The sequence below is a fragment of the Magallana gigas genome, chromosome 3 (genome assembly GCF_963853765.1).
Source record: "Magallana gigas chromosome 3, xbMagGiga1.1, whole genome shotgun sequence".
NCBI classification, from domain to species: domain Eukaryota; kingdom Metazoa; phylum Mollusca; class Bivalvia; order Ostreida; family Ostreidae; genus Magallana; species Magallana gigas.
Window position 1 is genome coordinate 10239335 of NC_088855.1, and position 27758 is coordinate 10267092.

Sequence of the window (27758 nt, forward strand, 5' to 3'; positions counted from 1 at the left end):
ATGTTTTTAAATTCTGAACTATTTATCGATTTTGAGTTCTATCGATTGCCTTCTTAAATAAAGGTCTAAATGATAGGATATGACAAAAAATGGGGATAATTTATGTGCTGAATAGATGGTACGTGTGTAATACAATGCTACAAGCAATTGATGTGACCTCTGTAATGGCCGGGTGCGCTACATCATTCGGCACTAGTACAGATGCAATCATATTTAGAAAAGTTCTGAAAAATTGGGCATTTTCATAATGGTCTTCATAATGGTTTACATATAAACCCTTTATACGGTAATTTTGTAACAGAATTTCCGACTTTTGGAAACAAACAAAAAAGGCTTTCTTTTGTGTTTCATGTGGGTATGAAGGTAGCTAGCATTCCAGAAAAATAGCATAACCCGCGTAAGCGGGTCATGTAATTTTCTTTGTATTTTTCCTTTGAAACGAAGTAAAACTCATCTATTATAAATACTTCAGTTAATTAACTAAACAATAAATTTGAAGGTGGCTCTATAAAGTAAAACGAATGCGTGTACTCATACCTGAACGTCGTTTTACTCGATAGCTTGTCAGTTCAAAACTGTATGAACTATAATAATTTTTTATTTTAAGAAATAGGGTAGAATATACAGTGCATATGTTATTATAAATCTGTGTTTTTAGCGATACTGCTTAAGGATGTTGTTTACTCAGGGTTTGAGTTCTCGAATCCGGATTGTTAAAAAGTTCAAAATCATGAGTAAAATTTGTTTTAAATACAAAAGGAATTTATGAAATGAATTATTATTGAAATAACAATTGATTTTTTATACTAAATTATGGAATTAGGCTAAGACAAAGTTTGACTTTTAGCAAAACAGAGGAAATTCGGACTAAATTTTTCATATTTTGTTTTCCACTGAAATATTTTTGGTAGTACTATAATATTTAAAGTTAAGATTTCATTTGTTAGTCAACATATTTTTGCATATTTTCTGTTGGTTTTATCTTGCCTTTTCGTATATATAAAAGTATGGCACACACAACAAAAAATTGAAAAATGCTTTAAAATGATATAAGACACCATATCTCAAAATTTTGATCATTGACCTCATATAAATTTTATGCCAGCAGAGAAAGGTCAATATACTTAGTTTAATACTATAAATGTTAAAGCATTATCATCGTTCAGTTTTTTGTTATATTGAATCAAAAATGGGTAGTGATTTGAAAACTGATAGAGGAAATTCGGACTAGAATGTCTTTAAAAATTGTGAATGAAAACTTAATGATTTGTATCTATTTAATGTCACTACCATTCATAAACTGTATTTCATTTGTTAAAGAGTTAAGCAATTTGTATCTATTTCACAATTAAGAAAATCTCAATCATAGTGTAAAATTTTTATGGATTTTTCTTACATTTTAAAAAAATATTCAATGGCCATTAACTCAAAAAGTAGGTCATTGACCAATTTTTATGAAAGCTACCATGTAAGGTCTATAACACACAATAGTTGGTTTTTCATTATCATCAGTGGAATTTTTTTTCATTCTGAGTAAACGTCATCCTTAATATTATGTAATGTTTTCTTTAATTTCCCTTATGTTTACTCAGTGTAGTAAACACCGGATGCTGAAGGGGAGTACAATGTACTTTATTTCAATAAAAAAATCGATAGGGTTTTTTCACATAAGAACAAAATTATGGGACGCAGTACGAAATTCTTTAAATAAGCAATTTTAAAAACGTTTATTTGAGATAATTACAGTATTTCTATTACAAATGGGAAAATTGTCTTTGAATAGGCACTAAACGTTTTCAAAAAAAATCATATGTCCCAGAGAAAGGGGGGGTTCCGACCCCCAGAACCCCCCCCCCCCCCCTGGATCCGCCAATGGAATTCATTATAAAGTTTGTCGAAATTACCTGTCTGAAACCTCTTCAATGGCACGTTTGTTATATAACAACTTGCTTTTTATTTATTTAATATGGTGGCATATTTCTACCACCTACATGCAAGATAATTTAAAAGTCTAAATGCAAGATGATTATGTCAACATGCAATTTACAAATCTTTTAAGAGAACTTGATTTTTTAATATGGTAAAATCACTAACTTACGCCCGTATCTGACATCATAGATGCAAGACGCAACAGAATTATGTCAACATGCGAGTAAATAATGTTAACATGCAATATATTTATTTCAACCTGCGAGATAATTATGTTTACATGCAAGTTATCTATAACAACATGACATAATTAATTCACATGTTGACATAAATAAGTCGCATGTAATCATAGAATTAATACGTCGCATGTAATCATAAATACGTCGTATAATTAACACATATGTCCACATAAATATCTTGCATTCTAACATAATTAACTGGCATGTTGACATGAACACATCTCATGTCGACATAAATATCTTCGTTTCTACATAATTATCTCGCATGTCAACATAAATAAGTCACATATTGTTATAATTATGTCGCATCTTGCATCTACATTTGTATGATGTCAGAGTCTGGCATTTAAGTAAGTCATATTACCCATATAAAAATCAAATCATTAAAAAGATTATAACTTTCTTGTCAACATAATCATATTGCATGTTGATGTTCATGTTGACATAATCATCTTGCATGTTGATGTTCATGTTGACATAATTATCTTGCATGTTGACATAATTATCTTGCATGTTGACATAATTATCGTGAATGTTGATATAATTTATCTTGCAAGAAGGTGGCAGAAATATGCCACCATAGTTTTAGCATAGAAAGATCGCTAGATTAATTTGTGTACACGATATACATGTATTAGTATATAATTATGAAGATAATAGATCAAATACATTATCCTTTTCCATATTACATGCTGTATCAGCCAGAGACATCAATATCAGCCCGAGGGCAATCGATAATTCTGCCAAAATGCAAATTTAATTTTAAATTTAAGGTTTTTTTTAAACTAACATCATTCCTTAAAAGAAGGTTACCTCTAATTTATTTATTTGTAAACCGGATCCCGGATGTTACTCAAAGCAACATAAACGTGTTTTTTAACAAAGTTACATTTTTTACTCTCAGACAGGGGATCATCGACATCATCGTTTTCTTCATTAACAGACAACAAACACACACACGGTAGGACAGTTATTGTTTTATTTGTCATAAAACAAAACAGTTTGAATAACGTTGTATTAATTGTGCTATGAATGCTTGGTCATCTAAAATATATGATGTGATTTGATATGATTGTAATTTTCTGCTGGAAGATGTAAATAAATATGTAATACTGGTCACAGGGGAGAAATTCATGCCAAACTTTTACATATTCAATACTGTATATCCGATAGTTTTTTTTTAACTGAGCAACGGAAAGAATGACTGTAACATTACAGAGAATTTAAACAATGGACAATAGGCTGTATGTCTGTGTCAAACACCAAACAGGGCCTATCTTTTTATCATTACCGACAATTTGCATAGTTTCACTTACTTTTTATGGATAAACATCGTTTAATGAATAATGAAATGCTTTATTTGGTGTTTCATACTGGCAATGGAATCATTACGGGGAAAAGTTATCGCGGGTGATGTAATTTTTGCAACAATAATCGCTCTAAAACACCATGCTTAAATGGATGAAATTCATGAAACTAGTACTGGAAAAAAAATCCCCGTGGACTAGTCAATTTCATTAAGAATATATGTAAAAAAACCAAAAAAAAACAAAAAACAAGTCGTATAATTTAAGACTGTTAAAACAATGTTTATGATTGTAATTGGGTCAATAAAACCTGTATTGTAGAATACAGACAGTGACTTTAATGATGATATTCAACTGTAAACAATGAATTCATTATAATCTGTGGCTTATAATAACATATGTGTAAGAGTTGACGCTATATCAGGTATTACTGTCCTCTCTATGATTTGATTCTCTTCAAAACATGCAAATCTGGACAGTCGTTCTTTGGTTTGCCGTGGCCCGGGGGGGGGCGGTGTGGAAGCCTGGGGTGCACGATACCTGGCAGTGGGAGCTGAGCAGTGGACACATCGATACATCGGTCAACGCCCACGTGTTCGATATCGAGCTGTTCGATGCCGATCAAAGTGCCATAACCCAACTCCACAGGCATGTACATGTATAATATTTTACCAAATCAATTATGTGTGTTGCAAAACAGAAAATATAGGTTATTCAGCGATATATTTCAGTCTTTATTGTCTCAGTTAATTACAACCCTTTGAATTTGTTGGTAATTTCTTTTTGTTGTTTTAACATAAAATATTTTTATTCAGCGACTTCCTTCAGTCTTAGATAATTCCGTTACTCATAACAATAATGATGTATTATAAAGTCAAAAGTAGAGAAGGGGAATGATTAACTATTAAGTATGAATTAGTAAAATATTGTATAGTATGTCCCAAGATATTTATTCAGCACATTTTCTTAAATCAAATAACATTTATAAATTATTCAAGGTTCAAACGATTTTCATTCAATATTGAAAAAAAAACCACCAACATTTCTCTTTTGAAACACGCCCTCTAGCTATAGCATGTCGGGTTCCAATACACAGCTAAATATAAAAAGTCTATGGGGATTTAGCATTGCAACAGACATGACAGTACCTGGATGATAATATTGAAAAATTGTGCAAGGTATCCTGGGTGACTTAATAGCTTCCGAATGGAGAAAAGATGTCAACATTTTTCCATTAGAAGTCTCTATATGAAATCTGCTTTTGTGTGAATTTTCCAATTGAAAAAATGCCAATGTGCCAAGAAGATATCTTGGATATTTTCCATTTCATCGATTTTAATATGCACTTCGTTCACAGGTTTGTGTACGTCGGAAAGCAAAAAGATCTTAGGGCAGATTACATATACAGCTGTACATCCAGTTTAATAAATACAATTGGACCATTTACTGCACTAATTTCTGGCCATATATGTCCAAAGGCACACACAATTTTTTTATGTAGATAGTAAATAATACAAATCCAGATCAACAGATCCAACCCCCACTTTACATTTCCTAAACGAGCGATTTTTACATGATTAACGTTTATAGAGGCCTTATATTCACAGGCGCTTGTTTCATATTGGTCTATTGTTATTGTGTATAGTTAAATAGACCTCCTGTATGAAACAAGCGCCTGTGCTTATATTATAGGGATACGATTTTCGCTCTAGACCATTTTTCCTATATGGAACGCCAAATTAACATATATTCAAATATTTGTACCTATCTTCAAATAATTGTACCTAATTTGAAGATAGGTACAATTGAATTGAAGATAGGTACAATTGAATTGAAGATAGGTACAATTATTTGAAGATAGGTACAAATATTTGAATATATGTTAATTTGGCGTTCCATATTCCTACCTACTGATGAAAATTCGAAGGAATATAATGAATATAACCGATATGTTTATTTGGCTTGAGCATATTGACATAGTCCCATTACCTCTTGATTCGACCATTGCCCGTTTTTCCATTTTTGTATAAAAGTACAAAACGGAGGAATTATACAATTCCGTCCACTTCCGGAGTGACAGAAACTTGTTAATTCAACCATTATCATCATTCGTTCATTAAGCTCAGTAAATCATTCGCCTAAAAAGTACCTATATTTAAAAAAAAACCCAACAACCCCCCCCCCCCCCCCCCAAAAACAAAAACAAAAACAAAAACAAAAACAGAGAATAATATTTAACGGAGTCATGTTAAAGTATGCCATAAATTATATGAAAACATAAAAAGTAAAAATCAAAATTCAAGTAAAGTAAAGTAAAGTCAAAATTTAGGGATCCGCCAACCAACTCCTTATAACAATCACATGATAAACATGTATGAAACTTTAATCTTTGCCGTCTTTTACATTTCCATTTTGTTTCTGTTTTCCAGTCGATCCGAAACTAGACAGGCCTTTGTTGCTACATGGAATGTGCCATCGGAAGTATGCTCTCAAAAATTCAACATTGAGTTTGATCTCAAACAATTCAGGATAGATAGTAACAAAAATACATCATTCATGGGAGAAGAAGTGGTTTTGTTTTATGAACCACTTCCGGGATTATATCCGAAATATCTGTCAAATGGATCGGCCCTAAACGGCGGAATCCCACAAGTAAGATTGTACTTAAATGCATGTACAAAGATACAAACGGAACTGCAAAAATGTCGCTGTTCAAAACTTTGCGATTCGCCTCCCAGCAACCTTCAAATACGTGTATCGAACATATCGCATATCACAATATAGAAACGATACTGTTTTTGACATGATTATTTTTATATTACCAGAAAGTTCCATTCGACCATCACTTCCAGAAAGTGGCAAACGACATCGATGTTCTTGTTCCCGCCAAAGACTTTTTGGGGAAAGGGGTTATTGATTGGGAAAGCTGGAGGCCAATATTTGAACGAAATACATATGAACCAGATAAACTTATATACATCAACGAGTCCAAGAAACTGGCCAAATTTTTATACCCGGCTTGGAACTCTACAATAATAGACAAAATGGCGGGAATTATGTTTGAAGAGTCAGCGAGGTACTTAATCACGGTATATACATGTATATTGTAATAAAAATTCGGACAGGTGTGTCAGCTTCCTTAAAATACTGTTATATCAGTGATATATAGAATTATAATGAATCTTACATGAAGTGAGTAGATTGGTTTTGTTTTTAAGAAAATTAATGGAAAAGACGTTGATGATAGCCCGAGATTTACGACCACGTGGTTCGTGGGGGTTTTATGGTTTCCCCAGATGTTTCAACTACGAAAAAGATGAAGATAAATGCAGCGAGGAGACGATGAAATTCAATGATCAGTATGGATTGTTTACATATTTAGAATTCAATGACTATACATGCGGGAGAGAGAGAGAGAGAGAGAGAGAGAGAGAGAGAGAGAAGCTGGAGAGGATGTATCATACAATCTTGTATAATTACTCTCCAATATTTCAGACTAAGTTGGTTGTTCAGAGCCAGTAACTCGCTGTACCCCTCCATATATCTATCCTCCAAGTTCCCCTCCCCTTCTAGCCGTCAGAAGCGTGTACAAGGGATCCTGAACGAAACTCTGAGAGTCCATTCTCGTTTTTCTACAAGCAGTACACGAATGTACGCATACAGTACTTACAGATACACGGACAATGACATGTTCTATTCACAGGTAACGTATATAATCCAAAGGAGTTTAATGAAAATTCAATAATGTTTTGAGATTTATGAAATTTATCGGAAATTTTCCATCCGTCATGTTACGTTTGTTAAGTACATGTACCATCTGTTTTGATGATGAAGGAGGACCTAATTAACTCCATTGGACAGTCCTTTGACGCTGGGATGGACGGGGTAATACTCTGGCCAGTGGGACAGCAGTAAGAACTTCAAATCTCGGGCGGACTGCCAAAATGTCAAGGATTACCTTCAATTTTCTCTTGGACCGCTCGTCAAAAAAATCATCGATTTTGCCGAGAAATGCGGTGCGGCTTTGTGCAGTGGACACGGGAAATGCGTGCGCAATTCTTGGGTGAAATCTACCGGACTGCAGTTATTTCTTGCACATAATGTGCATGTACATGTGTTTGATTTTGAAAATTATGAATGTAAATGTTATAAAGGATGGCTTGGTACGCACTGTAATCAACCAAGCTAACAACTTTAGACCAATAACCTATGAACATAAATACAACTGTACGCCATAAAGAAAATACTCACATAAATTCAGCGATATGGATATTTATTTGTTTTAAATAAAAAAAATATAAAAGAAATGTCTTCCTGTTTATTGCAATGCTTAACATCCGACTTTGAAGTTGGTCAGTGCGACTTTTATAATGGTGTTCATGTCGGAAGGTCTGTTGCTGCAGATGGCGCTACGTTGAGTGTGGGCCTCGGAAGAGCTGCGTACATACTCTATATGGAAAACAGGCTGCAGAGAGAAAGGATGAATGACTGAATGTTTTGGTTCTTTTGTAATTTTTATATAATTATATTTATACATCCATTTCAGTAAATTGAATATATGTGCCCTTTGCTACTATTCAATCACAAGTTAAATATAAAATCAGTACAAAAAAAAGTGTCATGAATTATTTTTGATGATTTTAACTTGAAATTTACTTTTCGAACACAAGTTAAGAATTATTGTATGAGATATTGTAACAATTGAAAATTATATGTAATAAAGTACATGTGTATTACATGTAATAACTATATCTCCTATTGTATTGCCACAACATGTCCTTTGTGCATATGTTTTATCTGATCAATCTGAAAATTCTTTTATAGTTTGATATTTGACAATATGTCTACCTTTCTGGCGTCAAAGAATGGCTGGTACAGAAGACAGTTGCTTTGACCATTGTAATGAAATTTCTCACAAGATTCATTGATTGCGAAATCAAAGTCGTGCAGTAGGTCTTTGATCTGTAACAAGTCGTTCTTGAGTCCAATGGCAAGTCCATGGTTGTGAGCCTCTGAAATAAAAAAAAAAATATGCACTATTAAATTAAAATGCATGTTCTTATTTCGATTGTTTTTTTTTAAGAATATATGGTTTGTCAACAGTTTCCATGGTAACGCGTAATGTGTGTTATTTGTTTTTCATCTTAGATATGGTTTTATATCAAAATACTCTGGTTTCAATTTTTTTTATTTGAACACTAATTTTAATATGTCATGTTGTTCAGCCGATCTATTCATGGAAGAAAGAAACTCTGCAGAATTGTTTACAAGTATTGCGAGAACCATCGAGCACCGCATTCTTGAAGTATTGGATTTTACCGAATACACGAAAATTAATGCCAACGAGCTTTGCATGACGAAATTAAAATAGTAAAGACGATTCATATGGTAAGAATACTTTATTGAGATACTTATGGTACATTAAGTATATACACTTACCTCTGGCTAGGAATCGGTTATAATCTATCTGGTTGTCGTAGGTGAGGTGGAAGCCCAGGTCGCTTTGGGTATACCCATCTACGTTGTCGGGGTCCACGCCATGGCAACCTTGCTGCTGCGCCATCTGGATGCGTTTTCTCATGACGTCTCTGATTCTGAGAAAGAAAATTCAACTCGGTTTATTCAAAATCAACTTTTTAAAGTACATGTAGTATTAAATAACCGTATCTGTAAAAGAGTACAATGTACGTGGTATCGTAATTATTCTGAATGCATCTTAAACTTTTGTAATTATGCATTATGGTTATAAATGAATACCACAAAATAATATTTTTATTTAAAAGCTTGTTATTTTCTCAGAAAACAGAGGCTGTCTTTGAATGGTGTTATGATGGTAATCTGACCCCTGACCTGTTATCCCTGATGTCCACCCAGCGTTCGCCCCTCCATATTGGGTCCTCGTTACCCAGAGCGTCAGGCGGAAACTGACCTTTATCTGGTCTCCAGTCCTCGTAAGTTCCGGCCGAGAAGTAGCAGACTACCTTCTTACCCTTGCTAAAATATGGGGTTAACGATTTAGTTATCGTACTGTTCTCGCAAAGATGCTTTTTTTAATTACCATGACATCGTTGAAGATTAGATAATTATCCACATTTTCCATACTTATTTATTTTAACTCATTCACATTGGATTTGCCATTTTGAACATTTTGAAACAATTTACATCTAGAGGAAATGTGATATTATTTTAAATCAAGCATTACATTACATTTCTCAGGTCGAAAACGTATAGTGGGATATACATGCCTCATCCCCTTCACTTTTTCTTATCTTCACCCAAATACATGTATATATGCTTTTAAAGTACCTGAGTAGCTCATGAATAATTCCCCTGTGGTCGAACAAATCAACGACGTAAACGTCCCCATGTATACCGCTGTTGACGTGGGTCTCTCCAATGACGTCATTCCATGACATATGCTGATGCGGATGCCAATATGATCCTAACACATCGACTACACTGAGCGTGAATAATATTACATTTAGAACAAACATATTGGATAAGGAAATTCATTTAAGAGCGATGCATTTATAGTTTTCTCTTATCTATAACTCACTTCTTGTTTAGGTAGGACTAACCTGATTCCGTTGACCCTGAGCGTAATATTTCTAACAGAAAACTGCTGTATTTGCATGTAACAGTATGTCATCTAGATTTGTGGCAGCTATTTCAGTATTAACAGATCTAGAGTACTACTATACTAGAATTCATTATAAAGTTATTTATAACAACATGCGGGATAACTTGCATGTTGACATAATTAATTCACATGTTGACATAAATAAGTCGCTATCATCATAAAAAATTAATACGTCGCATGTAATCATAAATAAGTCGCATGTCGACATAATTAACTCGTATGTCCACATAAATATCTTGCATTCTAACATAATTAACTGGCATGTTGACATGAACAAATCGCATGTCGACATAAATATCTTGCATGTCTACATAATTATCTCGCATGTCAACATAAATAAGTCACATAATGTTATAATTATGTTGCATCTTGTATCTACATCTGTATGATGTCAGAGTCTGGCATTTAAGTAGGTCATATTACCAATATAAAAATCAAATCATTAAAAAGATTATAACTTGCTTGTCAACATAATCATCTTGCATGTTGATGTTCATGTTGACATAATTATCGTGCATGTTGACATAATTATCGTGCATGTTGACATAGTCATCGTGCATGTTGACATTGTTATCGTGCATGTTGACATAGTTATCGTGCATGTTGACATAGTCATCGTGCATGTTGACATTGTTATCGTGCATGTTGACATAGTCATCTTGCATGTTGACATAGTTATCGTGCATGTTGACATAATTATCGTGCATGTTGACATAATTACCGTGCATGTTGACATAAATATCGTGCATGTTGATATAATTTATCTTTCAAGAAGGTGGCAGCAATATGCCACCATTGTTTTAGTATAGAAAGATCGCGAGATTAATTTGTGTACATGATATACATGTATTTGTAAATAATTATGAAGATAATAGATCAAATACATTATCCTTTTCCATATTACATGCTGTATCAGCCAGAGACATCAATATCAGCCCGAGGGCATTCGACAATTCTGCAAAAATGCAAATTTTAATTTAATTTTTTTTAAAACTAACATCATTCCTTAAAAGAAGGTTATCTCTGATTTATTTATTTGTAAACCGGATCCCGGATGTTAGTCAAAGCAACATAAATGTGTTTTTGAACAAAGTTACATGTTTTACTCTCAGACAGGGGATCATCGACATCATCGTTTTCTTCATTAACGGACAACAAACACACACACGGTAGGACAGTTATTGTTTTATTTGTCATAAAACAAAACAGTTTGAATAACGTTGTATTAATTGCGCTATGAATACTTTGGTCATCAAAAATGTATGATGTGATTTGATATGATTGTAATTTTCTGCTGGAAGATGTAAATAAATATGTAATACTGGTCACAGAGGAGAAATTCATGCCAAACTTTAACATATTCAATACTGTTTATCCGATAGTTTTTTTTTAACTGAGCAACGGAAAGAATGACTGTAACATTTCAGAGAATTTAAACAATGGACAAAAGGCTGTATGTCTGTGTCAAACACCAAAGAGGGCCTATCTTTTTATCATTACCGACAATTTGCATAATTTCACTTACTTTTTATGGATAAACATAGTTTAATGAATAATGAAAATGCTTTATTTGGTGTTTCATAATGACAATGGATTCATTACGGGAAAAAGTTATCGCGGGTGATGTAATTTTTGCGACAATAATCGCTCTAAAACACCATGCTTAAATGGATGAAATTCATGAAACTAGTACTGGAAAAAAAATCCCCGTGGACTAGTCAATTTCATTAAGAATATAGGTAAATGATAAAAAAAACCCAAGTCGTATTATTTAAGACTTTTAAAGCAATGTTTATGATTGTAATTGAGTCAATAAAACCTGTATTGTAGAATACAGACAGTGACTTTAATGATGATATTCAACTGTAAACAATGAATTCATTATAATCTGTGACTTATCATATGTGTAAGAGGTGACGCTATATCAGGCATTACTGAACTCTCTATGATTTGATTCTTATCAGTCGATAACATTACAGCGACCTTCTTCAAAACATGCATATCTGGACAGTCGTTCTTTGGTTTGCCGTGGCCCAGGGGGCGGTGTGGAAGCCCGGGGTGCACGATACCTGGCAGTGGGAGCTGAGCAGTGGACACATCGATACATCGGTCAACGCCCACGTGTTCGATATCGATCTGTTCGATGCCGATCAAAGTGCCATAACCCAACTCCACAGGCATGTACATGTATAATATTTTACCAAATCAATTATGTGTGTTGCAATACAGAAAATATAGGTTATTCAGCGATATATTTCAGTCTTAATTGTCTCAGTTAATTACAACCCTTTGAATTTGTTGGTTATTTCTTTTTGTTGATTTAACATAAAATATGTTTATTCAGCGATTTCCTTCAGTCTTAGATAATTCCGTTACTCATAACAATAATGGTCACGTGTATTATAAAGTCAAAAGTAGAGAAGAGGAATGATGTCTCTTAATAAACTTCACCCAAAATGATAACTTTTAAAGCAATATGAGCTGTATTATTTTAGAATTTTATTTTGGTTCAAAAACCTGTTAGAATGATAAGTCTGCATGCAACTTAAGCTTTTATGATAAAATAAGATTTGAAAAAATCATTTAATTTTGTCAGAAGAAAGATTTCTCTTCTAAGAAATATATAGCAAATCAATTTTTGTACAGGATGACAATAATTCAATTTTGCTTGAATTAAGGCTTCTTAACGGCTTTTCCCACAAAAATAAAGCTAACAGAAATTTAAAAGCCACGATTTTTTTGTCATCTAAGCAGAAAATAACATTTTCTTAAAAAAAAGTTTCAACATGAAAATTGCAGCTCATATTACTTTAAAGTTGGAATTTCCAATCTTACGCTTAATAATTTTCACTTGCACTGAAATTGGCATCCTTTTTCAGCCTTTGGTATACACAATCGAAAAACTCTTTAAAAAAAACCCAAACAACCAATCGATAATTTAGTAATATTTTCATAATCAACAACGTGATCTTTAGCAAAATTGATCAAACGAAATGATACCCTGTTTTTTTCTTACAATCAAAGTGCATATCAAGAAAACACCCATTATCTTATCTACTGAAATGTCGGTAAATCTTTCCTCACCTCCCTAAATTGTTGCAATCTCATAGAATCTCAGAGAATCATTATTTAGGATCAAATAACTCTTAACATTGCAAAGAATTAAAATATGCTTTTTCATTTCAAATAGCTATTATACCTGTCATATGTAACAAACGGTGTTCTATAGTGAATGCCTCAATCATTCATTTTGACAGTGTATATAATTATGGTCAATTTAAAGATTTCAAGATTGAATTTGAAAATTTAAGGACTCAAATTGAAATTGAAATTTAAAAAAAAGATATTCTCACAATTGATATAAGATAAAATTTTGTTTTTAGAAGATAACTTGATTAAGAAATTTCAAGATGAAGATTTTTATATTAAATGTAAAGATTTTTTGTTTTATAATGGTAATTCCAAGATTAAAGTCGGCGTCTGGGACAGAGAAAATACTCGCCCAATTCATTTTTAGCACATAGATTCAATAGTCACTAAAGTGTATGTCTGAAAGCCGTTTAATTAACTTTATAGCATGGGTCGAAAAGTGATCTGCTATTTTTCGGCCGGAAGTTACGAAAACTGGCGTCCGGACAGACACGATTTTCCTTCGGATGTTCTCGGCAATAATCTGGAGCATTGGGAAGGCGAGAAATGGTTAGATATCCGTGATGACAGGTACTTTTTGTCATAATAAAGCAATGAAAGTACACGATAATGCAATTGCAGCTTATTGTTTTAATACTGTTGCCTGGATTGTCAGTTTTAATTAGATTTCATTAATCAGCTCTGTGTAAAAGTATAGAAACACTATATTCAAATTTTAAAGCTTACAATTTGGAATTTCTCCATGCTTAATACTTTTATATTAAAATACTATATACTCATATACTCAAATTAAGGTAGATCAGATGTGTTATTTTTTTGACCACGCAGCCTCCTTAACTTAAAGTACATTTTACCTGTCAACCTTTTTTCCGGTGAAGAGTGAAGGCCATCATGGGGCGGCGACTGGACAAGGCAGTGACACGTGGCTGTGACGGGGTGGAGCCCGACAATGTAGATGGGTACACTAACCATAACGGCCTGGGACTGACCGCAGCTGACCAACTCAGCTATAACAAATGGCTGGCCAGTGGTGAGGCTACCAGAATTTTCGTAAAGCATTTATAAGGCTTGGCATCTTCAATACATCTTAATCTATAGTGTGTGAGATATTTGATCAGGAATGTCGCACATACATGAACCAAGCCATCTTGAAATATTTATTATAGATTAATTCAAAATCTCGAAGAATGTTAGTTCACCCCCCCCCCCCCCCCAAAAAAAAAGGAAAATTTGAAAATGTTCAAACTTCATGTACACTGTCTCTGTTTACAGAGGCCCATTCCCGAGGTCTATCAGTCGGACTGAAGAATGACGTAGATCAGATTCACTCCCTCGTCAGCCATTTTGACTGGGCGCTAAATGAAGAATGTGTTCAGTACAACGAATGCAACAAATACCAGCCGTTTTTCGACGCCGGAAAGGTACATGTACCTTAAGAGAATTCATTTATTTTGTGTATCCTTGTAATAGATTTCGTTCATGAACAACAGCTTAAATTCTATAATCCATTTTGCATTTACTTTATGAGAGATGGGCTGGCGAACTGTTAAGACTTACATGTATTTTGACCCTAAGCTTTCACCCTTATATCAGGCGTATTCATTGTGTACTGTATAAATAATATGTAATTACGTGTATCTGTTGTAATGCGTTTTATAAGAAAGTAAAATAAAACGACAGAAGAGCTAGAATAAAGGGCACGCTTGCAATCGTAAGAATTTAAATTGGTCATGTTAGAGTAAGTTAAACAACTTTCCTAAAAATCAATTGAATTGGAACGACAAAATCCAAAAGTTCGGTTAAAGATGTTTAATGAGAAGTAAGGATCGATGACTTTTTTCTTGTTGAATTAATTATGTTTCAATATGTCTTGTAGGCAGTATTTCACGTTGAGTACGTTGACAACCACAGCCAAGGAAGCCATAAAAGGAATCAAGTCTGTCATTCCAGTCACCGCCCCCGTCAACTGATCACGCTCATCAAGGACTGGGACCTTACAAAGTGGCGACTCACCTGCTAGAATACTCCGATATCACAGCACTGTATACTATATGAAATAAAGTGATACATTTTTACTCTGTCAACACTTTCCATTCTTTTCCCCAGTTTTATTTTACAGATACATGTATCGTCCAAGCTTGAACAGATTGTCTGGTTAATACGTATCATTTAAAAACTCAAAGTTATCCTATGGGCAGCGGAAAGGGCAACAAATACATTTTTACAAAATCAATGATAAACTCAATTCAGCAATCTAAAATAATATTATCAATGACCATAACTGCAAAACCAACAGTCTTCCTTGCAAAATAAATGTAATTAAAATCAACCAAAGATATCTAAATACAAATCAAACACAAAAAGTAAAACCAACAGACATAAATGTAAAACGAACATACATCAACATGAAACAAGCGGACGCACAAATAAACGCCAGGTGGCGTTTTTTGGGAAGCAATATGCGTTATCGATTATAGGAATCCGGGATGGTTCGCGCCTATTCTGTTTCGCCCTGAGACGTTGATATATTTATTAAAAATTAAAAATGACATTTCAATGACCTGTTTATACTCGTACGTTTGTTCGAAATATTCATATAGTCTTCTTATAGTCTTCTATAAAAAAAACAAAAACGTCATTTCATTGTTATCCATCAGGCACGTAGCATCGTTTTTGAAAGTTTGGGGGGGGGGGGGGGGGGGGGGGGGGGGGGGGCTCATCCAAAAAATCTTGACAAGCCCCAAAAAAGGGGGCAGCCCCCCCCCCCCCCCCCCGATGCTACGTGCCTGTCCATAAACATGATGATAGACAAAAAATTGAAGGAAACATTTTCAAAATGCGACAAGACATATGTTCATTGTAAATTAAAATTTCATAAAGTGCATGTATCAGAATACTTCAAGCTTATCGACATGAATACTGCCATGTCTTATATTTTCTTCAATCTACTTGTACAGGCAATGCATAAGAATGTAGGGAAATAAATCAAACTTCGTTATAGAAAACATTGTATGCTTCAATTAATGAATATTTTGATGATAACAATTTATACAAAATGTTTACTTTAAGACTTTCCGTTTCCGTCAGGCTAAGGCACATCTGTATAGATAATTATAGCAAACCAAATTTTCACGCCTCTATTCACGTAATGTCAGTCATTTGTTGCATTTCGTATCACTTTAATTTTACTGAGTGGAAGTAATGCAAACTATACAACTTGACATCTTTGTCAATTTTCTATTTACTGTCATCCGGTTAATTAAAAATTTACAAACAAACAAACCAACAAACATAAAAATTGAAAAAGATCGAATTCTAAACGATTAGGTTTGATTAAGTTTGACTTTTGCTATAAGAATTTTAATTTTTTGATTAAATTTATATTAATTTTATAAGACTGGTAAAAATCGTAGTTAAATAGTGGATGCAAGGGAGGGGAGGGGGGGGGGGGGCAATGTAAAGATCAAGCAGATAGTTTATGTAATTAAATAATGATCCTCAAAATAGAGCTATGCTAACTATATAATATTTTACATTTGTAATTACATTAACATTCCCGAATTTTTCATAATAAAATACAGGTAATTCTCAAGTAAGGACAGGCTATAATTGTTATCACAACATAATTCACACCTCTTGTTCTGAACGATATAAAACGACATAACTTCATAAAATTAATAAATAAAAATCCTAATAAAGCAAGCACGCTGTCTTGGCCGTGCATGCATAAAAGCAAGCACCGTTTCAATGGGTTTTTAAAAACATATTTCAATTCTTGTATAGGTAATAATTAATTTCAGAGGAAAAATGATACGAGAAAAGTATCTTAATACAGTAAGATGTTTCGCTCTGAGGCAGGTGCGAAACATCGAGGTGCGAAACATCTCAGGGCGAAACAGAATAGGTGCGAACCATCCCGGATTCCAATAATCGATGACGCATATTGCTTCCCAAAACACGCCACCTGGCGTTCATTTGTGCGTCCGCTTGTTTCATGTTGATGTATGTTCGTTTTACATTTATGTCTGTTGGTTTTACTTTTTGTGTTTGATTTGTATTTAGATATCTTTGGTTGATTTTATGTACATTTATTTTGCAAAGAAGACTGTTGGTTTTGCAGTTATGGCCATTGATAATATTATTTAAGACTGCTGAATTGAGTTTATCGTTGATTTTGAAAAATTGTATTTTTTGCCCTTTCCGCTGCCCATAGTTATCTCGCTTGGAACTGTTAACATCTTCGAAGAAATATTGTCAACTGTCTCCGAGCGCATTATGTGTTTGTCCTGTCAGGCTTTCTGCCTTAGTTTCTGTTTTAGCCTGTTTGTCCGTTGACTTGTCGTATAATTTAAGGTCCGCCCCGTAAAACGTGTAAATATAAGGATGTGAAAAGAAAAAAAGAATTTAATTAGATGATACGCGTACCTATAACTAAAAAAGCATGATTTAATTGACTACCGGTAAATTGTTTAAAAAAGTAATAAAAGTGATAATGTTGTAATAATCTCTCTCTCTCTCTCTCTCTCTCTCTCTCTCTCTCTCTCTCTCTCTCTCCAAAATGCGCATGCAATATTGTTAAAAAGAATAAGTGTTTACTCCCGACAGTATTTGATTACCTCATTATTTTCAAAGAATTATTTCCCTCTTCCTTTAATAAAACGTAAAATACTTTTATATGTATATAATGCTGCACACATATAATTTAGCAAGGATTTGGAAACCAGTTAACACTAAATAAGTAAATCCGTTTCCATCGATAAAGTTTACAAATTTCAAAATTTTGATATGTCCAAGTTGGGATTTCTATTTAAGCACATTTATGGAAAAGTAAAGGCTGAATTAACAGCATACTTACAATAATTGCGTTAAGGGAGAAAACAACTAGATTTATATGCAAGGTACATGTATATGATTTTTGATAAAACTGCTATATTATAAAGCGCTTTAATGAAGAAATATATTTGTAAACTGCATAAAAAACAATACCCTTGCTGATTTAAGAAAAAGATGTATCTCCATGGAGTAAAATATTGACGTCCTTATCAAAAGGGATAGTGTCTAAGAGTAGCAGTCTTGCATTGGTATAGATTAATAACTGTAACTCTCTCTCTCTCTCTCTCTCTCTCTCTCTCTCTCTCTCTCTCTCTCTCTCTCTCTCTCTCTCATTTAGATGTAGGAGAAGTGCCTAATTTCATATCCCTAGATAAGAACAGCCTCGATGCAGCAATGGTATCATTGTTATATAGGAAAATAATTAAGTTGACACTTGTACTGACTTTAATTTATTGATGATCTTTTGTTTCAGTGGATAGGACCCAATAATAAAGTTCAAGAAAAGGTCTGCCCCGTTGAAATACTGAATGCAGATAATTGATATTCATATTGATACTTCTTTTGATTTATCCTGAAGATCTTTTAATTTAGGGGTAGGACCTAATATTATGGCCCAAGGAAAGGCCCGCCTGTTGAAATACTGCGTTGATTGACCCCGATGTTCTTATGATTTATTAATGTTATGGCTCATTAAGAAAAGAAATATTAAAATACTAGGTTTTTCCTATTTGTCTGACGGTATCGATTTTTATCTAATGGCAATAAAAAAATGCATGTCATGATGTTGATACGATATTTGTGAAAAGAAAAATGAATGCTATATGTGGGGATAGCAGGCAGCAGTCTAGAATAACATTTTACCGGGATGTGAACATTTGCCTTTTCACACAAATATTTTTCACAGGTGCTTGGACAGGACCCCCCTCCCTATCTAAACCTTCGGTGTAGTTGACTTTTTTCTATAGAAATTCCTTTAAAGTCAGGTACATAACATGTTCCATTTTGAATCTCTAAAAATTAACGGAAAATAAATGATTAATGTATCCCCCCACTGCATTTGAAAAAAAAAATCTTTTATGTGCAGGTTGGGGTTGTTTTAAATAAATCGGTTGTTTTTCATTTAGTTTTCAGATATCTTATATGGAGTATGTTGTGTACCTGTAATTAAATTCCTTTCTTCTCCACCTGCACCACATTCCCACTTAGTCAACACAAATTTACCTTTAATTGAATACTGCTCTGTTGTCTGGGATGGTTGTTCGTTACAAGATGTCGAAAAATTAGAAAAAGTTCAACTCTATGCAGCAAGAATCTTCACTGGCTTACCCATATTATCTTCAAGAGAGTCCCTTTATTTAGAAACAGGTTGGATGCTTCTTTCCGAGAGACGAAAATTAGCAAAATTGAGCACAATGTATAAAATTCATAATAATTTGGCACCGGATTATTTAAAAGAAATTTTCCCTTCTATCAGGACTTTAGAATCGAATTACAATACACGCAATCGAGAAGACTATACTATTCCAAAATGTAGACTAGAAATATTCAAGAAATCGTTTGTTCCTGACACGATCAATAAATGGAATAGTTTAAGTTTACTTATCAGAAACAATTCCTCCTTTACAGGTTTCAAAAGTAGTATTGAATTAACCAAATTAAACCCCCGTCCTATTTTTGCTTCGGCAAGAGACGACTTAACATCATACACACAAAACTTAGACATAACTGTATCTTAAACTTCGACCTTTTCAGAAAAAATATTATTGAAAGCCCTAATTGCCAATATGGATTACCAGAAGGTTCTTATCTTTTGTTTTTTGGTTGTAAAAATTATACCAATGCACGAAATGAATTGTTTTCAAACCTGTTGAACTTAAATCAAATTAACATTATAATTGTCATTTACTTTTGTGGGGAGATGAATCTCAGAGTGTCAATTTATTTAGCTGTTCAAAGATTTATAAGAGATTGTGGCAGATTCTTGTAATTTCAATTTTACTGCCTAGACCAAATTCAACAGATTGAACTGTTTTTACATGTACGTTTGTTCAATAATTTAACTATATTAATAATATCCATTTCTATGTACTTTCCATTCTAAACTACTATACAGTTGTAAATTGTTATACATGTACTTGGTAAGAACCTCTAAGTTGTAAGAACTTGTGTTCGAACCATTTGTATATATTTATGCAATAAAATATGTTCAAACCACTTTACCTGTATTTTTTCAACATGTTGGCTAAGTGGGAAGACGCCTTGTGTACATGACTTTCTACCAAAAATGTGTAAACTGCCCAGAGTTCTAAATTCGGAGGGGGTCCTGTCCTCAAGCACCTGTAATATTTAAGCACCTGTGATATTTTCTATGAAATCCCCTTACTTTCTTTGCCAGATGCAAAATGCATATACAGCCGAAGGAATATATGGCTCTTTACTTAATATATATCTTACATGTGTTTAATTTCTTATAAACAAATCAATTCCTTTGGATACTCCCCTTCTTTGATATTTATAACAAAGGCAAAGGTCCGATCCCAAAATATGATTTCAAATAGAAAGAAAGATTGAAGAACTGAACAATTTATAATAATTTACATAACTTACACATATGCCCTAGTGCAATGAAAAAAAGCAATGATGCCGTTTGCAGGTATCGCTGTAATTGAATTATAAAGAATATTTGACTTTAAAATGGGTAACGTTTTTAGGCGTGTATCGTATTGGAAAGATGTGCAAAAAGAGGACGTGTGGAATTTCCATTGTTTACATGATTATTTCAAACAGTCAAACATCTGAAGATGTGAATCCCTCGCACCTGCAGGGTCGTGTGTGTATACAACGCCTGGTTCGAACCATTGTTTAATTGATGACACCAATCAGTTTCTTTTCCTGTTTATATGAGATCGACCGTGAAAATTAAAGTTGAAATGAAAATCCAGTTTTAAACTGTAATAATTGTTGTGATTTATTTGTTTTCACCAAGCTCTATGTATGTGTATTTTCATTTATACCCTGTGCTGGATATTTACTTACTCACTTCGGGTAGGTACTCCTTTATAAGAATTACAACATAATACCACTTATTTTGTAACAAAACACTCGATATTGAAAAAATAAAACTGAAAAATACTAGTATACCCGGACCTTTTATGTTAAGCGGACATTTTCTTAAACGGGCCGGACCCTTTTAGAGCAAAGGCGGACTCTAAATGTTAACATTATGGGTCCGCCCCGGACCATTTTACGGGGCGGACCTTAAATTATACGACACCGTCCGGCTCTTTGTCTAACTTTAATATTTTCATGCTTTCGCGTTGATATTTGACTATATCTTTTGTTTGAACCCAGAAAAACTTTAAATGGAATGGACAGTCAGCTAATTAGATTTCTTACAACTGTACTCAGATCATTGAGTCCGACTGTTTGACCAGGGTCTGTAAGCAGAGGGGAATGACACAAGTTTTGAAATTAACGCATATAGATGTTATTAAAATAACATTCTAGTAGTTTACATATTTTTTGAAATTGATTTTACAATATATTAATTCTATCAACATTTGGGGGATAAACATCGGTATACATGTACAATGTATTATATTATTAAAATCTTAACTTATCTAAATATGTTTTGTGAATAATATACTTGTGTATAAGAAACCTGCTTTGTTTCACAGAATCTTTGCAATATATTTTTTCTGCGGGTGAAAAATGAAGTACTATAATTTCACGTTCTTTCGGTCCATTGATACCAATACCAATTAAGTCCACTTCATATGATATATGAGTGGTTGGTGTAATATTCAAAGCAATATTGGATGTAAAGTTAAAAACTAAAAAAAAAAAAAAACCACAAACTTTATGGTCATTGATGTGTACGAAAGCCCATTGAGCTCATTTTCGTAGGTAAAAAAAATATTTTTTTCGCGAAACTTTCGCAATATAACGCGTTAGTTTCGCGAATAAACGCAAAACTTTCGCGATATAACGCGTTACTTTCGCAAATAAATCCGAAACTTTCGCGATATAACACGTTACTTTCGCGAATAAACGCGAAACTTTCGCGATATAACGCGTTACTTTCGCGAATAATTGCGAAACTTAAATATTAATATTGTTATTTCATACAAGAACCCATATGAAGAACAATTACTGAAAATAAAGATATTGATTTAAAATAAAAGAAAAATAATATTATATAAAGATGTAAATGAATCAAATTCAACCTTATACACATAGATATAAATTTAAACGTAGGAAATCTTTAAAATCTTAGTACTGATTTTCAAAGGACAAACTGCATCGCGCTTCTCACATCCAATGGGTGCTGTATTATTGAACATTAGGCAGCAACATAGTTTAATTATAACCATTTTGTAGGTATCGTTTTAGAATTTAAAGGATATCATTGTTCAAAACGTTATAATATATGTTATATCGCCGCGACATAAATTAACGTCTAGTCAAATATTAGAAAGATAGGCAAGCTGTGAATTGAAATTTTTAAGCTATTGTTCAAATCTAGATGACGTAAATTCGTCCTTTAAATTTATCACATATGTCATATGAAAATCAATACTAAGATTTTAAAGGTTTCAGACAGTTGAATTTATATAAATTTTATAAGAAAAAGATAATCAATGAATGTCTGTTCGAACAAAGGGTCGGCGAACAAATGAAAATAAAAAAATGATGTTCAAACTTATTATCTACTTCGGTTACAGAACATGTAAAGATGATATAAAGTTTTATCAGATTTACTAATATCTATATGTAATAAAGATAATTTGTCTTCATAACTCAACGTAACACGGGTATAATAATAATAATGAATAATAAGTATTTCATGACTTTAACTTAAAATGTGTTTGTTTTCAATCGTTTTTCTTCATAAGGGTTCTTGTATGAAATGACAATATTTATATAATGGTTTTGCGTTAATTCTCGAAAGTTTCGCGATATATCGCAAAAGTTACGCGTTTATTCGCGAAAGTTTCGCGTTTATTTGCGAAAGTTACGCGTTAATTTGCGAAACTTTCGCGTTTATTCGCGAAAGTTTCGTGTTTGTTCGCGAAACAAATTTTTTTTTGCCGACGAAAATGAGCTCAATAGGCTTTCGTAGATGTGGGAGGAAGCAGGAGCTTTCGAAAAAAAAAAAAACCATGTGCCAAGCGGGCGACCACCAAACCCTTAAATATACAGCGACTGCCGATCACGGGAATCGAACTCGGGTTGCAGCGGTGAGAAGCGAGAGCATTGTCTACTCTAATGTCAGTTCTCGCTAGTAAATGAGCAATAGGTATTTGATGTGTAAGATCGAACAAGTGCGTGCGCAGTGAAGTCCTTCAATATTGTACTTAATGCATCTGATTTCAAACCTTGCCGACCATGAACCCAGAACTCGCGAGCCATGAACCTGTGGGTGACGAGATGTTGTGACAAGTTGTCAATGCGAAGCACGGCCTTGTGTTCATGTTTGTTTTAGTATTTCCTGCTCTAATCCAGTTTTGGTATTCTCTCTCTCTCTCTGTCTCTCTCTCTCATAAAATGAAAAACAATAAAAAAAAAATAGAATAGAAAATGAATGAAAAAAGGCTTTTACAAATGGAGAAATCGAACTTTTATTTTAGCAACAGCATCAATGACTCTCATTTACATATCAACATTGACCGTATCACCTAATGATTAAGGTAAATTTGTAAAAATCGCAATATCGTTTATATCGTAGCATTGTAAAAAAAAATCGTAATATTGTTATCATAGCATTTTTTCCCGATTTTTCGAATTGATATATACACTTGTAATTCAATTCAATTCAGTCTATTGACATCACCATATCATGTTGGCAAACAGTCAAAATGAAATCAAATGACAGACAAAAAAATATTATAACATAAAGGCTATAGTATGCAAGACAATTTTTTTTTTTACATTTTTTTGAATAAAATTAAAAAACACCCATCCTAACTGAAACATGACACTCATGATCAGTACTCCAAATAAGAACAACATGTTATTTGTTATAGACTACCAATACCACTGAATCACAGATGCTTGTGGACTGGACCGTGCACTACCCCCCCCCCCCCCCCCCTTTCTATTTTTTTTTTCAATTTTTTTTAAAATTTCTTTTACATTTTACACACACACACATATATATATATATATATATATATATATATATATATATATATATATATATATATATATATATATATGGGAAACGAGTGTGAATATAAAATGCTACCGAGTCGTGATATTTCTTTTATTTTTCGACTGGAGACATATATAAGGGGTTGTTAACGACAATAATAAAAAAAATTTAAAAAAAAATAGAAAAAAAAAATAGAAAGGTTGGGGGGGGGGGGGGTAGTGCACGGTCCAGTCCACAAGCACCCGTGCACTGAATGTTAACGTAAACAAGATAATGACAGTGGGAAAAAATCCCCACTCATATATCGTCAATTATACACAAAAAATGAATAATAGGTCAACAACAGAACCAAAACATGTTTTGACTTTATATGAGGATGGCCATGATTGAAATAAGTAGGTTAACTTTCATGTACACATGCTATTACAGCTAGCAACTATGAATATTGATTGGGTTCTTTGAACACATACATGTGCCGATTGTAGGAGGGGGGGGGGGTTCAAGGGAAAGGGTCTGGACCTATCCTCCAGGGAAATTCAAATTTCTTAAATTCGCATAGTAAATATACCGAAAATAGGACTCGGATACCCGGAAAACACAATTATCCCACTACCCCCACCACCCCCCCCCCCCCCCCGGAAAGGAAAAATTGAATTGACTTAACAAACACATATGTTTGCAAATGCTGACTAGAAATTTCAATCGAATGAACTTTAATGCAAAAAGTAAGTGTAAGCGTTATCTGTTCAACATATTTAGTAAAAACAGCATTTTAGATAAAACTGCGCATTAAAAATATGGAAATTTATTCCTTTCTTTCTTTAAACAAAATCCCAGTACTGGGTGTGTTTTTAAGCATGTGTCGATCGTCACCTGTTTAGATGCTCAGTTATCTAGTGACAATCACATACATGTAGATACTTAAACAATAAATGCTTTCTATGGTGATTCATTCGGGATATGAAGGCAGCGACATTGCAGAAAAAATAAATAACCCGCAATGTCGCTACCTTCAAAACCGGTACCGCATGAATCATCAAAGAAAGCATTGATATCTTTCTTTTAGTTAAAGCTGCTTGGTCCGATTTTATATCAAATTGTATGCCCTTTTTAAACGATGGTTATGCTAAGTAAATGTATTATAATAGACATTGCAGTAGGTTTTCCCAGTCAATTAAGCCATTTCAATGAAGAAAAATACGTACAAAACAAACGACATAAAAGGATACCGCGTTATTTCGCCTCATGTTAAAGTTCACCCCAGACGACGAGACGGTTGTATTACGACTTTGACATCGCTTTAAATAAAGGTAGAAATGATCAGCTAAAAAATTACAAATAAACAATTGTTCGTTTTGTTCGCTAATATTTCTGAAGTTTGCTTTCTTTACAATCGATGCATAGCATGCGGGTTGAATAACCCCAATTATTCGGGGGACGAAACCAAATGGTTTCCTTTTCTAAACATTCCCGTGATGCATTTTGGTTTGTTTTTTCGTTTGCCCAAAAAGAAATAAATTTTATTTACTTTGAATATTTTTAACTTTGAAAGGAGACTGATTCTGCTGATGTAAATAGGAGAAAGTCCATAACTTTCAAAGATAAATGGTTTGTATAGAAAAAAAAATTGATATACTGTAATAACAAAAATAATCGGATCAAGCAGCTTTAATTAATAAATTGATTATGAAAAGTAAGTAAAATTCACTAAATTACTGTTAATGTACATATATAGGTACGTTACCCAAAAGAAACAGCCAAATCGTCTCCTGCGAGACTTTGAGTCTGACATCATCATGAATTTTTCGTGCAGTCCGTGATTTTTCCTACGTCGCTGTAGGTTTCGACCAATCGATAAAGAGGGCGTGTCAATTTCAGTCCTGTCAGTTTTTTGTCACTTTCAAACGCTGTAGATTTCGATCAATCGATAAATGGGGCGTTTAGATATCAGTCTGGCTGTTTCTATAGAGCTATGAATTAACTATAAGTTTCCGTAAGAAATCTAGGGAATATTACTTGGTAGATGTAAATATTACTTTGTATACAGTAGTCAGCTGAAAGTATAATGTTAAATAAAGACGTAATGGCTACATGTATTTTAAAATTTGTTCGCGTTATGAAGTATGGCGAAAACTAATTGTTCTGACGACATGTAAACTACAAGTTTGGCTTTTTTTAAAAAGCTTACCGTCTTATGACAATCTCTAAACAACACTTAGTTATAAAAGACAGTTTAATTCTTTTTTATATAAATGTCACCTTCCTATACATACTGATAGCATGGCGAGTGGATTTATCCAAACATTTTTGTGTCATGTGTCGTTTAAGCCTGCGTGCCTAAAATTGAGAACTGCGTACCCGAGCTTGTAAGTTGAGATCGACTATAGGGTGAAAGAGATCTTAGGTAGGGTCGTAGACTCTTATTATTGTTATACCACTGCATTTATCAATCTAAGGTGCAAATAACTTTACCGATATTAGGCATTCCGCATCAATTTTTTTTTACATTTTTGTATAAATATTTGAATAAATAATTCTAAAAGAAAAACAAATAATTTCAATAGATATTACAGAATGTTACTTTCAATTAGTTGGACCTGAAAACCAAAGGCTGCATTTCATTCATAGCAATTTGTCTTGCTTTTTCGTTTTTCTCACTTTTTAAGATTTAAAATCTAAGAAATTTGTTCAGTCATACGTGAAAAAGATCATAAGAAAATTATCTCCCTTGCGCCGAACAGTATTTTAACCAATGAAATGAATGTAAATTTTCACATCATGTATTTTCAACCAATCACAAAGGAAAGGAAGTGCACAACCCGGAGACTGTAAATTATTTTAACTCTTTATACCGTCTTCCAAGGAAGACGGTAATCACGAGGGCGTGGGGTTACTACGTTTAGTTTGTTATGTAGGATTCAGCCAATGAGATTTCATTATTGAGTGTACGTGTTCGAATTGATTCATGGGTTGTCAGTAAGGTTCACTTTCTAGCGCACGCTTTCCCAAGTAAGTGTGTTCTTTTTTAAAATAATTCATTTATATGTATATAATATATGTGACTGTGTATTTCGTATATCAAAGTTCTATAAATATATCAGATGATATAAGTAAGAGTGGAGACCCGCCACCTACACGTTTGCTGACTCCTCATTTGACCGCGGATACATATGTTTCCATAGAATTTTCAACTAAATGTTTTTAATCTATGGTTTTTCCTGAGCGGCGGAGGATGCTTAAATCATGTTAATATGCTATTACATGTATTATGGATGCACCTAGTACTATATATTTGTTATACTTTAATTTCAGTGTTTCGTTCAATGGCTTTATCTATGTGTTTGAAAAATAAAACTGGCGTCAGCAGTTAGAGGGCGTTTTATTACTAAGTATGTGTAAACTGCTGTATATGAAGTGAAGATAGACATGCTATTATTGAATGTTCACGGTCAGGGTCTCGAGTTGACCCCTGACCCCTGACGTTGTGAGAATGAAGCTATTGATAA

General features: G+C 33.4%; 3 protein-coding genes across 3 annotated transcripts; 2 read left to right on the forward strand and 1 right to left on the reverse strand.

The window, feature by feature from the left end:
• Window positions 1-3034: 3034 nt before the first annotated feature.
• Window positions 3035-7737, forward strand: LOC105346625 (hyaluronidase-4-like). Its single transcript, XM_034481876.2, has 6 exons — window positions 3035-4123; window positions 5905-6127; window positions 6301-6551; window positions 6694-6834; window positions 6971-7178; window positions 7310-7737. The coding sequence occupies exons 1-6, from the start codon at window positions 3939-3941 to the stop codon at window positions 7388-7390; spliced, it is 1089 nt and encodes a 362-aa protein (XP_034337767.2). The 5' UTR covers window positions 3035-3938; the 3' UTR covers window positions 7391-7737.
• Window positions 7738-7778: 41 nt separating this feature from the next.
• LOC105346617 (uncharacterized) lies at window positions 7779-26030 on the reverse strand. The gene is made up of 7 exons (XM_066078451.1): window positions 25997-26030; window positions 20319-20435; window positions 9782-9934; window positions 9326-9469; window positions 8915-9069; window positions 8324-8487; window positions 7779-7940 (listed from the first exon to the last, which is right to left on the reverse strand). The coding sequence occupies exons 2-7, from the start codon at window positions 20333-20335 to the stop codon at window positions 7806-7808; spliced, it is 768 nt and encodes a 255-aa protein (XP_065934523.1). The 5' UTR covers window positions 20336-20435; window positions 25997-26030; the 3' UTR covers window positions 7779-7805.
• Window positions 11165-15345, forward strand: LOC105346618 (uncharacterized). The gene is made up of 6 exons (XM_011455284.4): window positions 11165-11284; window positions 12095-12292; window positions 13692-13835; window positions 14144-14295; window positions 14538-14686; window positions 15142-15345. The coding sequence occupies exons 2-6, from the start codon at window positions 12111-12113 to the stop codon at window positions 15283-15285; spliced, it is 771 nt and encodes a 256-aa protein (XP_011453586.3). The 5' UTR covers window positions 11165-11284; window positions 12095-12110; the 3' UTR covers window positions 15286-15345.
• Window positions 26031-27758: the final 1728 nt, after the last annotated feature.

Coding starts and splice junctions, on each gene's coding strand:
- LOC105346617 (XM_066078451.1), bottom strand. Junction 9,470..9,781: donor ATTATTCATGAGCTACTCAG/GTACTTTAAAAG, acceptor CCCATATTTTAG/CAAGGGTAAGAAGGTAGTCT. Junction 8,488..8,914: donor TAACCGATTCCTAGCCAGAG/GTAAGTGTATAT, acceptor TTTTTATTTCAG/AGGCTCACAACCATGGACTT.
- LOC105346618 (XM_011455284.4), top strand. CDS start 12,111: ATGCATATCTGGACAGTCGTTCTTTGGTTTGCCGTGGCCCAGGGGGCG. Junction 12,293..13,691: donor GCCATAACCCAACTCCACAG/GCATGTACATGT, acceptor TTAACTTTATAG/CATGGGTCGAAAAGTGATCT. Junction 13,836..14,143: donor TTAGATATCCGTGATGACAG/GTACTTTTTGTC, acceptor TTTCCGGTGAAG/AGTGAAGGCCATCATGGGGC.
- LOC105346625 (XM_034481876.2), top strand. CDS start 3,939: ATGCAAATCTGGACAGTCGTTCTTTGGTTTGCCGTGGCCCGGGGGGGG. Junction 6,128..6,300: donor TAAACGGCGGAATCCCACAA/GTAAGATTGTAC, acceptor TTATATTACCAG/AAAGTTCCATTCGACCATCA. Junction 6,552..6,693: donor ATGTTTGAAGAGTCAGCGAG/GTACTTAATCAC, acceptor TTTGTTTTTAAG/AAAATTAATGGAAAAGACGT.